Raw genomic sequence first — 12,610 nt, forward strand, 5'->3', positions numbered from 1 at the left:
TCTTGTAGCTGTTTTTATTTCTTGATCTGGTCTAACCGTGCCAAGTCTACCAACAGCACTCGTTGAATAGCAGGGCTGGGTAGGTTATTTTAATCGCTCTGTGTCTCTGGAACCATTCCGACCTTCCCTCTCGTGAGCCTGTAAGCCCACAGGGCGGCAATCAAGCTCACGTCAACAAAGTCGAAACAAGAGCTCCGCCAAATATGATTGCATAATATGTCCACGCTAAATATTTTGGCAAGGATATGACTGTTACGACAATCGCCCAAGGTAGCATCCAAAGGAAGTTGGATCCAAGTGATTGGTAGAGATACCATCGCGGCGATGTTGCAAGAAGAATTGCCGCGATCTGGCAACTTAAACCATAAAATATGTAGGTCCAGTCGATATTCTGTTATATGTCAATGGGGGTTACGCTCATCATTAATTCCTTTCAGCACTTACCTTCCACATCGTTTGAGTGATATTTGCCACAACTGTCGAGTCAGACAGATAGTACGCAAATGCCTCTATCCCACGCAGCGATAATGCAATGCACATGATGGTCTCGAAAACCAATGCAATCAGGCAGGAGTGGAGCGCTGGCCGAATCAGTTCTACCAGGCCAATTCAGTAAGTGGCTCTCACAAATCGTAGCATCACACCTACCAATAATGTCTTTCCTAGTTGCCTCAGGGTATGTAGTGCCACTTTGAGCATGGAGTTGACCCCAGTTATGACCTACAAAAGCCAAAGTGGAAGCCTCCAATGCCTGCACGGGAACCATCACAAGCCCCCAGCGGATCGTGTTGAAGACCCCCCATGAAGTTGCATAGTCACTTCCTAGCAGAATGATTCTATGGACAAGCCACAGATAAATCGCATTTCGGATAGCTGACTCGGCAAATGTGTATACACTAGGTCTGATAAGTATCGACAAAGAGGAAAGTCTCCAGCGCAGTCTATGCGGACCATCTGTATCCTTTTGGCAACGTCTCACGACAACGGTGAGAAAGTATATCAGCCCGACCAAAGATGATACACTATCGCAAACAAGCCGAATAATAGCCTGCATGACAATTGTAGGTTGCCAGCTACCTACATGTACCTTTGAAATGACTAGTAAGTCGAGAACAATGTTGATGAGGAACTTGGCAGAGCTAATGATGAGCGGCACGTCGGGATTATCCAGTGCCCTCGTTGAGGTAGACAAAGCGGCTTCTATAGCGGACGTCATGGCCTGTACAGATGACAGCCGTACATAGGTGATAGAGGTTTGTCGCACTTCCACTGGTACGAATCCCGAGGCCAGAGTCTTGGAGGCAGCCAGGAATATTACTGCCATTATTATTCCAAGGACAGTCTGTGTAATGATCATTGTGTAGGCCAGGTTCAGTCGTGAGCGGACAGTCCGCGTAGACTTGTCCCCAATGACGAGCCATGCAGATCGGGGCAGGCCCTCGTTGAGCACTTCCACAATCACCCCGATGTAGGTGTAGATATCTGTCGTTACGACTTGCTTTGCGTCGATGTTTGCCACCCAGAGCTTGCTGAGGGTGCTGTACAAGGCTGGAAGGGCGAATGCTGCCAAGTTAAACAAGAATGAACCGAAATATCTGCCAAAGTCAAACTCCCTATTCGAGCGGATGGAAACATATACTCACGTTTCGCGACTCCATGGCTTAGGCTTTGGAACAACCTCTGGTTCCTCTGTCGATTCCTGCTCCCCCACCATGTTGCCTCGTACAGTAGGTTTCTTAGCAACATCAGGTTCCATTCCTAAATGAAGATATCCGAGTCACGTTCAGAGGGGTGAGGATGGGGTTTGGAAGAGGGGAACCCTCTTGGCGCATTATGCTTGCATTTTAAGGCATTGGGCGTTGATAGGCCCGTGTTGGGAATGGCAAAGAACATTGAAGCTAGAAGATCAGATAATTATAGCACTCTATATATTTGTCGATTCATTACGATTCATAAGGGCTCGTGAAAATTATTCATTTTCTTGATGACTACTTCATAAGGGCTCGTGCGCCTAACAGAGCCGCATGCCGGGACCCCCTTTCTTCCAGCCCTGGAGACATCATTTTCTTCATACGTAGAATGAAATTTCCAGTATGCCACAAAAGTCCTTCTCAAAGTGTGATCATACGGCTGTATGTTTGTCCTCTTCTCCTCATGCTGCAGTAGCAGGTTTCAGAAGACAAGCCCAACGGCAACGTCTCGCTGCGATCAAAGCAGACAACCGAAGTTTCCCACGAGAAGATAAATTCTTCCTGGAAGAAGACGACAGAGTTTTCCCTGCCCCTTTGTTGCTGCCTGGAGATGATCTTGCCGGAGATCCAGACCAGCAGAGCTTTCAAGAATGGCTTGATGGGGAACACCGCAATCCGGTAACTGCAAAGCGAAAAACGGTCTATGTCATTCCGTCTCCTCAAATTGACGCAAATGTTGACTTTATACGAACATGGACAACACCAAAATTTCCAGATCAGGAGCTTTCCACAAAGCCCCCTAGTACAAAGGATGTCCAGGACTATCTAACTGCCTTCTATCACGGTCTTCCTGTCAAGACGATGCCACCATCTACCTTGCGGTTTATTCCATGGGAAGAACCCAAAAATAGACCTCAGAAAAGGACAGGACCGCAGTACCTAGGTCTAAAAACCGGCGATGAGTGCGTGCGGATTCGCTCACGTACCTTGTCAAATGGGGTATACGGGGGCCAAGTCAATCTAGATGATCTTCTCGATGTTGCCATTAGCATTTTACCGGAGAATGCATATGCCCTCTTGATGCTTGTGGACTTCGATCTCTACGAGGACGACGATGACGAGTTCGTATGTGGCCGTGCATACGGAGGAAGCCGCGTTGCAGTGGTATCCAGTGCAAGATACAACCCCAGACTGGATACTATTCAAGATATCGAGCGTCTCCATGCATGGCCTGCGTCGCATTGTGAGAAGTACATGTCTGCATGTGCTTCAGCAGAACCAACTGCCAAGGGACGGAAAAGATCTCAGGTCAATACCCGTGGGTCACAAAATTCGACTTCGGAGCAAAATGGGCCTATAAAGGATGCAGTATCAGTCTACCGCTCCCTCCCAGAGGTAAATTCATCGCCTTCATTGCTGTCCGCGCTCTGGTTGGGTCGTGTTTGTCGGACGGCGAGCCATGAATTGGGTCACTGCTTCGGTATTGCCCATTGCGTGTACTACGCGTGCTCAATGCAAGGCACCGCGTCTATCTGCGAGGACGCAAGACAGCCGCCTTATCTTTGTCCGGTCGATCTGGCGAAACTTCTTTGTGCCACTTCAACGACTGCGTCTCAGCGATATCAGGCTCTTCTGGCGTTTTGTGAACGGCCGGGTAATAGTGATACACATTTCTTCGGGCCATTTGCTACTTGGATCCGAAGTAGGCTAGGCCAGATCATGGACTCGACTGGAGTTTCTTGATTGGCATGCTCCTCTTTGCTTTGTCATGCTGATGATAGCATAGGGATGGTGGGATTTTGGACGTAGATAAACAGTATATCTTTTTCCAACTACCTAGGTATGGAAGAATTAAGATTTGTATTCATTAGATTGATCGAAAATCTTGGAACGGGAACATTCTGAAAAGAAGCTAAATTCCCGGCAACCAGTCTACATCGCAGTGTGTACCATGGTACTCCGCAGATAAGACCAACCTTAGAACGTCCAACTTGGCTTATGCCTTCAAGACACACTGCTCCTCACATGTGACGTGGGACGTCTCGTCTTGTCTTCGCCGGTGAACTCCGGAAACTTTTTGACCTTGGTTTGATTTGGTATAACTGCCAGTTGTGATGCGGTATGGGTTTTGAGAGGACCGTGGATGATGTAGGAGCTCACCATAAAGTAGAAGGAATGGATTGTGTTGCTGTGGGGATATAAATTCGGCGATCAATTGAGGAGGCTGGGGCAGGACAGCAGGAATAAGATCCAGTTCCTATTTCTTCCATTTCAGCAGAAACGAGCCATCGTTTGGAGTCCTGAGATCCGAGAACGTTCCCATTAGTGATAGTTGGAGTCATCTGTCCTGCCAGAAATGTGTCCCTGGACAGCGGGGACCTTGCGAGCGGGCTAGTAGTATGAGAGATTTATTTGCCAAGTGCACTTCTTCTTCAAAACGGTGTATACTATCTAGATCGGATGTATCTGATGGCTGACCTGGCCGAGCTCATGTTTCAAGCTGAGAATTGGGGGCTTTCTGTTTGAGGATGTCTTGCTTTCAGCCCAGTGCAACCCATCCAGGGCAGAAGGTCGGATAATGCTGCATGGGATTGCCTGACATAGCTTTTGAGAAGCTTTGAGGCATTTTGCCGACAGATCTTGCCATTGACTGGTGGATCACCGATTAGCGATCGCGGAAAACAAAAATAGCAACTGTTTCAAAGAGAGTGTTTGACCCTAGCGGACCGTGGATCTGAGCATTGGGCTAAGGTTCGAACGTGTTTGAAATTTTGTCTGATCAGAAGGTGAGACATTCGGCACCCTCCGGAGCTCCAAAGGGGGTGTGGGGAATATAACACCTCGGTACTTTGGAAAAAAGGACCTCGGATCTTGGGTTTAACGTTTTTCCACATTTTGCGATTTCAACACAATAAACCTGCTTTAGGAAAAAAAACAATAGCACATCGTAGCTATAGTTCTGAGATTATTATCGGCCAATCATCCCGAATAAAAGACTATCGCAGCCAAGGAGAGAGGCGCTGGACTAGTTGAAGCTTACGGTTTTGGGAGCTTTATACATATTTTGCAAAATATGGAATGTTTTCTTTGTTCTAGACCGTATTTCGTACTTCGTAGTTCGTACGGAGTACTCGTACATCAGATATTAATTAAGAATTGTGTTGGCGAAAGCAGACTTATTGTTCAATGGGGGATCAGGGGGGGCCATCCACTCAAGCATGAAAACACGTACTTTGTGTATGCCCTTCAAATCCCGAAAAAAATTCTGTCGACCTGCATTATTTCCAAGATTGTTCCAAGATTTGTTGATTCCTTTTAGTCATTTAGTCATTTTTCCCGAGATAGCCGTAGCAAAGATACCCTTCTGCATTGGACCGACCCTGACAGTAGGTCGGGGAGCTGCAGCTATAGAGATGAGAACCTGCAGCTTGCAGCTTGCAGTCCCACATCTTACATCAACCTCTTGAAAATCAGGCCGAGCTCAATTTCCAAGGCGCAGGGGCTAGGTTATCTTGCCAGTTGAGAGGCTTTCCATCACATGCACTGTCTACAGCGCTCGTGGGGCTTGTCCTCGTGGGGTGAGACATATTGGATCCATGCAGATCACCACACTACCATTCCGTACAGAGTAAAGATTGTCGTATAATTCTGCAACTTTCTATTTTAGTGCTCTGTTTCAATATGTCTCTGAAGGGTTGACCACTGTGAAATCTTACCTCAAGATCCATGGTTAGGGTGTCGAAAAACGAACCGGTTCCCGAGGTGGATTGGGAGTTAGGTGGTTATGGCGCTTTTAGTGTTGTTTGAGGACAGGTACGGAGTAATTTGCGGGGCAGTGGAAGAGAAGCTTAATGGCTAGGGTTAGTCCTCGAATCCACTTAGCTGCCCCCTATCAACTTAGTGCTGTTTCGCTATATTATATTTGTGTGAATGACCTGACCCCTACAACATACACGAAACATCCGGCGCCATCAGGACACTAAAGTAGTCCAGAGATAGATTTACTCCCTAGGGGTTTTAAGGGATAGTTCTTCCTTCTTCCCCCACTCTGGAGGCTAAGTCATTTTGAGCATAAATAGATTATTCTTATTTGTCTTGCAACCCACACAAGTGGAGATTTTACCATACGTGAGCTGCATAACTTCATATTTCGTTCACATTCCAAGCCCGACTAAGTAGCGTCTCAACTAGTGCAGGAAGCGATACTGGAAGGGCCTAGATGCTGTTATCCTTGTTTTTGTGTCTGTCAGACTCTTCGTGGAAAGTCGAGGTCAACCGCTGTTGTGTTATACCTACTCCGTAGTATTATCTGCAATATTTGGTCTACGGCATACTCTTCACGACCTGTCGAATATAACTGTGTTTATTCACAGCGACCGTGTACTTTGGGACAGTCTCTGGCGTTGTACTATTGTAGATAGCTCTTGTGCCTCACAAAGAGTAGACCAAAATTTCAGTTGGTGGTTGACCGGTGCCCAGCCACTCCGTAAATAGCCTCGAATCCTTGATATCGTGTATCTTGAATTGACAGGTCTTGCGAGTTTAACGGAATCGGACGTGTCCATCTTTGCCTGATATGGTCAAGAGCGTGCATGACGTGCCTGGACTAATTCCCCGGGGCTGTGGGACACAGGAGTCGCAACGGGCCACTCGGAATGCCGCATATCCTTCTTAGTTCATAAGATTCAGATGCTTAGACTTGGAGTGCGGCCTGTAAGGCGTAGTACTCTATACATCGTCAATGTGTCGGTAGAGTAGAATATAGTTCAGCCTGTAGAGATAGAAAGGGGTTGATTCCAGAGTTTGATACAAAAAATTGGTTGTTAAAACGTTTCAACCGTTCCAAGGTCGATCATGTTGATCTCCTTCCCCTTATGACTTGGCAGCTTTCTTTTCTTTTTATATTCCCTTTTTTCGTTCTTTATTTCCCATTTGGATTTTCAAGGGGGCACATCAGCCACATCTTCCAGGGCTCCCAAATAATGAATCTACCTCAATGATCCGGATAGAGTAATTGAAATCCAGATTGGGTATGCTAATATGATACCTTTTGCAAATCTTTAACCAAAAATAGCTCGGACAGAAGGTGGTCCACAATGCGGTAATGCACTTGTTGCACCAGTTGTTAGCCTCAGGAGTCATGATCCACTTGGCCATGAAAATATCCCAAGTCTCCATTTCTCAAAATCCCTGAAGCCTAAGGGGTCGATAGCTCCAAATGTGGAATTGGAGACCGGGGTAGAACCAATATGAGTGGTTTCCGATGCGGTACCTTGAATCGATGCCCGGAAGCCTCCCGGCTCACAGTTGATCAGGGGTATATAAACAACGATGGCGATCACCTCTTCGAATCTTCAATCATTCAACTGTCTTTCTTTCTTTTTTCAGTCTTTCCAGTCTATCGTTAATTCCTCTGGCGGCTATTGCTTGCCTATCCAGTCTTTCGCTTCGTTATACCGTTCAGAAGTCTCTATACTTCCGATAGCCTTTGCCCTATACACTCGTTAATACAACACAAAACGCAACATGCGTTCTTCTCTCGTTCTGCTAGCCGGTCTAGCGAGCTCAGCTCTCGCCTACCCTACCGATAAGTCCGTTGAGCCCCGTACCCTGGGCCTCCTCAGTGAGCTCCTTGGCGATATCACCGTCGACGTGAGTGCTATCCTTGGTGGCGTGCTCGGTGGCCATGGCCACTCCTCTGTTGGACTTCTTGCTGGTCTGAGCGCTGAGGGTGCTGCCGCTCTCTCGGGTGGTGCTCTCGGCTGCAAGTCCGGTGCCATCCACCACAAGGCCAAGGCCGCCCTCAAAGTTTGGTTGCTCTTCCACGCCGAACTTGACCCCTCTCTCAAGAAGTCACTCATCTCGTGGTGTGAGGGTAACGACGAGCTCGTCCTCTCCGCGGACATCCTGGCTGCTCTGTCCGTGTACATCCCCGGATGTGCCGACATCGCTGCCAAGGGCCAGCTTTACGTCACTATTGACGGTATCTTTGAGGCTGCCAGCCTCGAGTCTGCTCTCGTCCTGAGTGTTGGTGCTCAGGCTTCCCTTTCCGCTTGGGTCGAGGCTCAGCTTAGTCTTGATGTGGCCGTCAAGGTCGGTCTCAATGTCTGCGCTGCTGGTGGTGTTGTCGGCAGTCTGTCGGCTGACATCAAGGCTTCCCTTCTTGCTTGGATCAACAGCAAGGAGTGTGACCTCAGCGCTCACCTCAAGGTTTCGGTCCTTGCCTGGATCAATGGTCATGCTGGTGGTGACCTTATTGAGATTGGTGCTCTTGCTGACACTGCTCTCTCTACCATCTCCGTTGGTGCTTCCGTCGGCGTGCACGTCCTGGAGTCCGGCCTTCTGTCTGTTGGTGGCCAGGCGTCCCTCGCTGCCTTCCTGGGAGTTGATCTCGCTGTTGGTCTCGCTGCTGATGTTAAGCTCGCTCTCGAGGCATGCGCCAAGGGTGAGCTCGCCACCGCCGTGGAACTTGACATCCGCACCAAGCTCGCCATCTGGCTCACCAGCTCCGACTGCTCTCTGGGCGTTGAGCTCAAGGCTGTCGTCCTTCTTTGGCTCTCCTTCGGTGTCGAGGTTGATGTTTCCGCTTCGCTGGACCTGGTTGGTGGCCTCCTCGGTGGTGTCACCGGTCTCCTGACCGAAACCGTTACCGATCTCAGCGTTGACCTCCGTGGTGCCCTTTCCCTCTGCGCTGCCGGCGGTAGCCTCATTGACCTGACCTTCGGCGCCCGTGCTGAGCTCGCTGCCTTCCTCAGTGGCTGCACTTCCATTGACATCGATATCAGCATCCAGCTCATCATCATCCAGTGGTTCACCGGCTGCAGCATCCCCGGTGCTCCCACCCCCCATGCCTCGTCTTCCGTTCCCAGCCTGCCCTCCAGCACCCCCTATGTGCCCAGCACCTCCGCTGTGCCTTCCGGTCCCGGTGCCTCCGTCTCTGTGTCTATTCCCGCCGGTACCCCCGTCCCCAGCGGTCCCGGTGCCAGCACCACCCCCTGTGATACCGAGACCTCGCAGATCGTCAGCTCCACTGTGATCCCCGGCCCCAACGGCTCCGGCTCTGTCACTGTCACTGTCCCTACCGTGCCTACCGGCACCAGCCCCGCTGAGACCCCTACTGGCGTTGCTCCCACCGGCACTCCTGTCGCTACCGGCCCCGCTCCCTCCGGCCCTGCTGCCAGCACTCCCTGCGACACTGAGACCTCCGCCGTCGTCACCTCCACTGTGATCCCCGGCGGCCCTAACGAGTCTGGCTCCCAGACCGTCTCTGTCCCTACCGTTCCCACCGGCACCAGCCCTGCTGAGACCCCCACTGGCGTTGCTCCCACCGGCACTCCTGTCGCTACCGGCCCCGCTCCCTCCGGCCCTGCTGCCAGCACTCCCTGTGACACTGAGACCTCCGCCGTCGTCACCTCCACTGTGATCCCCGGCGGCCCTAACGAGTCTGGCTCCCAGACCGTCTCCGTCCCTACCGTGCCTACAGGCACCAGCCCTGCTGAGACCCCCACTGGCGTTGCCCCCACCGGCACTCCTATCGCTACCGGCCCTGCTCCCTCCGGCCCTGCTGCCAGCACTCCCTGCGACACTGAGACCTCCGCCGTTGTCACCTCGACCGTGATCCCTGGTGTTCCAGTTCCTTCCGGCCCCGCTGCCAGCACTCCCTGCGACACCGAGACCTCCGCCGTCGTCACCTCGACTGTGATCCCCGGTGGCCCAGCTACATCTGCCCCGGCCCCTACCAGCCCTCCCACCATGCCCTCCGGCGGTAGTGACTCTGGTTCCGACAAGGTCACCGTCACCGAGACTGTGACTGCCACCGTCTGCGGCTGCGAGTAAAGCAGATACCTGGACATAATCCGAAGTCACGACCCTCGAAGGTCTCATATAGAATTTCCTTCCTCAACTGTTAATGTTCTGCTTTTTGACCCCTTTCCATGACAAGATGATTTTCGACAACACCGCCTATCCCACCCTGTGATTTGCTGTCTCTCCGCCTCTGGCGTCTCTGTAGATATCTAATTCTAATTCTAATCGGCTTGTGTGGAGATTGGAGGATCCTGTCATCATGTATATCGCATGTATATGTATCTCATGTTCTGTTGTGCTTATGTATGGTTCTGGGTTCATTGACAGAGTCTTCTCCTGGCGGATATCGGCATTCTGAAGACCCTTTGTTAACTAATGACTTGAGCATATATACTTTCTTCCCCTCTAATGGAGTACATTCATTTATCTGTTCTTGTGTTGGTTTTTTTGAGACAATTTTAGCGATATACTTTCACGTCTTAAAATCTGCTAAAAATGAGCATGTCACCAACTAGCTAGCTGAGGCTAATGGAGCTACAGTTTAGGAGAATATCACCATCTTTCCCATTATCAAGCACATTCCACCTTACAGGGTAGCAGAGCACGTCAATCATGATAAAAAAAAATAGTAATTGGAATTGTGAAAAAGTACATGTACAGCGCTAAAACGCACACATTTCGTTGGCGTAAATCTCAAAGTTCAAGTCACAAACGGCCAGTGTTAATCCCTCCCACTAGTTCATGCTGCTCTCGTTTAGTCCTGCTTTGGCTGTGAGGCACTGCTTGGCTTCTCGCTAGACGGGCGACGCATAGCAATACATCTCTCACGAAGTAATTTCTCACGGAACTCAGTTGAATGTATCCACGCTGAAAGCGGTTTCTTGGTCTAAGTGTTGCGAGTTTGTTAGTATCCCATTCATCATAGCAACTTGAGAAACAACATGGCATGTGAAATTTTTTAACGAACATTAAGTAGGAATTGAATCTGGGTGGTAAAGGATACAAGGTGGAGGTTGGACCAGGAATCTCTATTCTCAATGACCAACCTGCTCGGCAACCTTTGTCTCACTGTCATCAGTTTTGGACGGTTCATCAGCTTTCGAGGGGGTTCGGGTGGAGTCCTCATTCTCATCAGCCATCTTGCGTCGTTTCTCATCAGGGTTGTATCTTTCCATAGAGCGGCGCCGCTTGCCGTCAGTATCCTTCTTGGCGCTGCGGCTGCGGCTGCGGCTACGGCTCCGACCACCGCTGGGGCTGCGGCGTCGACGGTTCTCACCACGATCACGTGTACCAATACGGTCAGGGCTGCGGCTGCGGCTCAAGCGACGAGAATCGCGGCGGGCATGGCGTCCAGATGAGCGGCGGGATCGAGCGGGAGATACGGACTTGGGAGAGTCTGCCTTGCGCCGGGTGTGGCGAGGCGGCGAGGATACACTGCGGCTGCGAGAGACGGAGCTTTTTCGGCGGCGGTCTCCTCTGGGGGAACGTGAGCGCGGGGAACGGCTGCGGGAAATGGGTCTTGCTTTAACACGGTCACCGTAATCCGGACTGCTGCGTCTTCTCGCTCCTCCGCGGTTGCGTCGCTCGGGAGATACTGAGCGTCGCCTGTGGCGTGGCTCGTCACGGTTTCGGCGAGATGGGGACGATGGCTTTGGGGATCGAGATGGAGAACGAGTTCCGTGTGGAGATCTGGATGGCCGGCGGCCGGGACGATTACCAGGTGGCACGTAGGAGTCAAAGTCACGTCGCGGTAGAGGTTCACGGAATCGGTCTCGGCTGCGGTCTCTGGTAGGCGAAGATCGTCTGTTGAAGTCTCGTCCTCGACCTCCACGGCCACCGCGATCACCACGATCACCACCTCTTCCTCCACGTCCGCGGTCTGGTCGCTCGCGGCGTCTCACATCGTCCAACTCTCGTTCGCGGTTTTGGTCTTGTTCCCTTTGGCGTCGGAGCGCTTCACTGGCTTTCTGGGCATCGAGCTAGATTGTAGTATGATTAGAAAATATCCACGGTCGAGGTCACGCTTACAATCACCTTCTCTTGCATGAGCTCAAGCTTCTTAGCCTCGAGAAGCTCCTTCGGGACGCCCTGTGGATTGGCCTGACCGCTTAGACACAACGACCACAGCTCTTGACAGAACTTGGGGGTATCTTTGTCTAGGAATCCGGTGAGTTGGATTTGGAGAGATTTGATATCGGGCTAGAACCAGAAACAGACGTCAGCAAACTAGGGTCGAGACACTAGTTATCCGAGGGCCGAACATACGTAGCGTGGTCCCTCGAGATGTGCGAAACAGAGCTCGATAACAACGTCATCCTCATTGCCCAATATCTTGGAGATTTGACTTGCGATCCATCTACGTAGGTGGGGGAAAAAGCAATGTCAGTAAACCGGAGATACCCAAAAAAAACCCTGGGGAAAGTCACGTACTTCTTCATAACCTCAATATTAACCTTGGTCATATCCACCTTCTTATTGAACTCAGGGGGGAACTTAGTCCGCCTAATCAGCTTCGCATCCACGCTGGACGCCATTTTTGCTAAAGTCCGAGGTGAAGGTAGGAAGATCCATAACGAGCAAACGCGAGATAGATGTCCGCGGTGTCAAACTGCACTTCTGGTCGCTCGCGGGTGCCGTATTCCGCCTTGTCGCCCGATTTCCAAGGCGTCAACGAATTCGCCAACAGTCAGAACTCGACTACATCCATGGATCGCTAAAGCTATAGATTCTAACTTATATATAATCATTTCTGTTTATTTTTATTATATCTTTTTAAGAAAGAAATAAGAAGAAAATGATATGTTAGTATGCTAAGCTGCTTCTTTGTCTCTCCCTCCTGAGGTATATATGCCTGTGCCCACATAGACGACTACCATATATGTATGCACTCATCGCTCTTTGGCACTTTTATAGCTATAGAGTGACAAAGTTAACTTCCTGCAATTCACTGAGCTATGAAGGTCATATAAGCCAAGAATATATAACAATTTCGCATTCTCTTTGGAGTAATTATGTGAACTCATAGTGGTCAAAACACCTCAATGCTATCTATACATCTACTTTTCGTAAGATTTTCTTTCGGGGCTAGTCTGATAGCCTAGTATCTGTGGAGA

At 50.2% G+C, this 12,610-nt stretch overlaps 4 protein-coding genes across 4 annotated transcripts; 2 read left to right on the plus strand and 2 right to left on the minus strand.

The window, feature by feature from the left end:
- Window positions 1–73: 73 nt before the first annotated feature.
- N7471_008170 (uncharacterized protein) lies at window positions 74–1,756 on the minus strand (the record flags this gene model as incomplete). Its single annotated transcript, XM_057280889.1, has 4 exons — window positions 74–391; window positions 445–596; window positions 649–1,595; window positions 1,644–1,756. The coding sequence occupies 4 exons, from the start codon at window positions 1,754–1,756 to the stop codon at window positions 167–169; spliced, it is 1,437 nt and encodes a 478-aa protein (XP_057135149.1). The 3' UTR covers window positions 74–166.
- A 337-nt stretch (window positions 1,757–2,093) lies between these two features.
- N7471_008171 (uncharacterized protein) lies at window positions 2,094–3,434 on the plus strand (the record flags this gene model as incomplete). The annotated part of the gene is made up of 1 exon (XM_057280890.1): window positions 2,094–3,434. The coding sequence occupies one exon, from the start codon at window positions 2,094–2,096 to the stop codon at window positions 3,432–3,434; it is 1,341 nt and encodes a 446-aa protein (XP_057135150.1).
- Window positions 3,435–7,217: 3,783 nt separating this feature from the next.
- On the plus strand, window positions 7,218–9,527 carry N7471_008172 (putative cell wall protein; the record flags this gene model as incomplete). Its single annotated transcript, XM_057280891.1, has 1 exon — window positions 7,218–9,527. One exon carries the CDS (start codon window positions 7,218–7,220, stop codon window positions 9,525–9,527), a length of 2,310 nt encoding a protein of 769 aa, XP_057135151.1.
- Window positions 9,528–10,131: 604 nt separating this feature from the next.
- Window positions 10,132–12,048, minus strand: N7471_008173 (PWI domain-containing protein). The gene is made up of 5 exons (XM_057280892.1): window positions 11,928–12,048; window positions 11,763–11,853; window positions 11,526–11,696; window positions 10,465–11,476; window positions 10,132–10,383 (listed from the first exon to the last, which is right to left on the minus strand). The coding sequence occupies exons 1-4, from the start codon at window positions 12,029–12,031 to the stop codon at window positions 10,532–10,534; spliced, it is 1,311 nt and encodes a 436-aa protein (XP_057135152.1). The 5' UTR covers window positions 12,032–12,048; the 3' UTR covers window positions 10,132–10,383; window positions 10,465–10,531.
- Window positions 12,049–12,610: the final 562 nt, after the last annotated feature.

The sequence above is a fragment of the Penicillium samsonianum genome, assembly GCF_028829775.1.
Source record: "Penicillium samsonianum strain IBT 33392 chromosome Unknown utg000004l_segment0_segment0, whole genome shotgun sequence".
In the NCBI taxonomy this organism is placed as follows: Eukaryota; Fungi; Ascomycota; class Eurotiomycetes; order Eurotiales; family Aspergillaceae; genus Penicillium; species Penicillium samsonianum.

What these genes read in the sequence shown, in the direction of transcription:
- N7471_008173 (XM_057280892.1), bottom strand. Translation starts at nt 12,031, where the DNA reads ATGGCGTCCAGCGTGGATGCGAAGCTGATTAGGCGGACTAAGTTCCCC. An exon ending in ATCTCGAGGGACCACGCTAC is followed by an intron (nt 11,697 to 11,762) that starts GTATGTTCGGCC and finishes TTCTGGTTCTAG; the next exon opens with CCCGATATCAAATCTCTCCA. An exon ending in TCATGCAAGAGAAGGTGATT is followed by an intron (nt 11,477 to 11,525) that starts GTAAGCGTGACC and finishes ACTACAATCTAG; the next exon opens with CTCGATGCCCAGAAAGCCAG.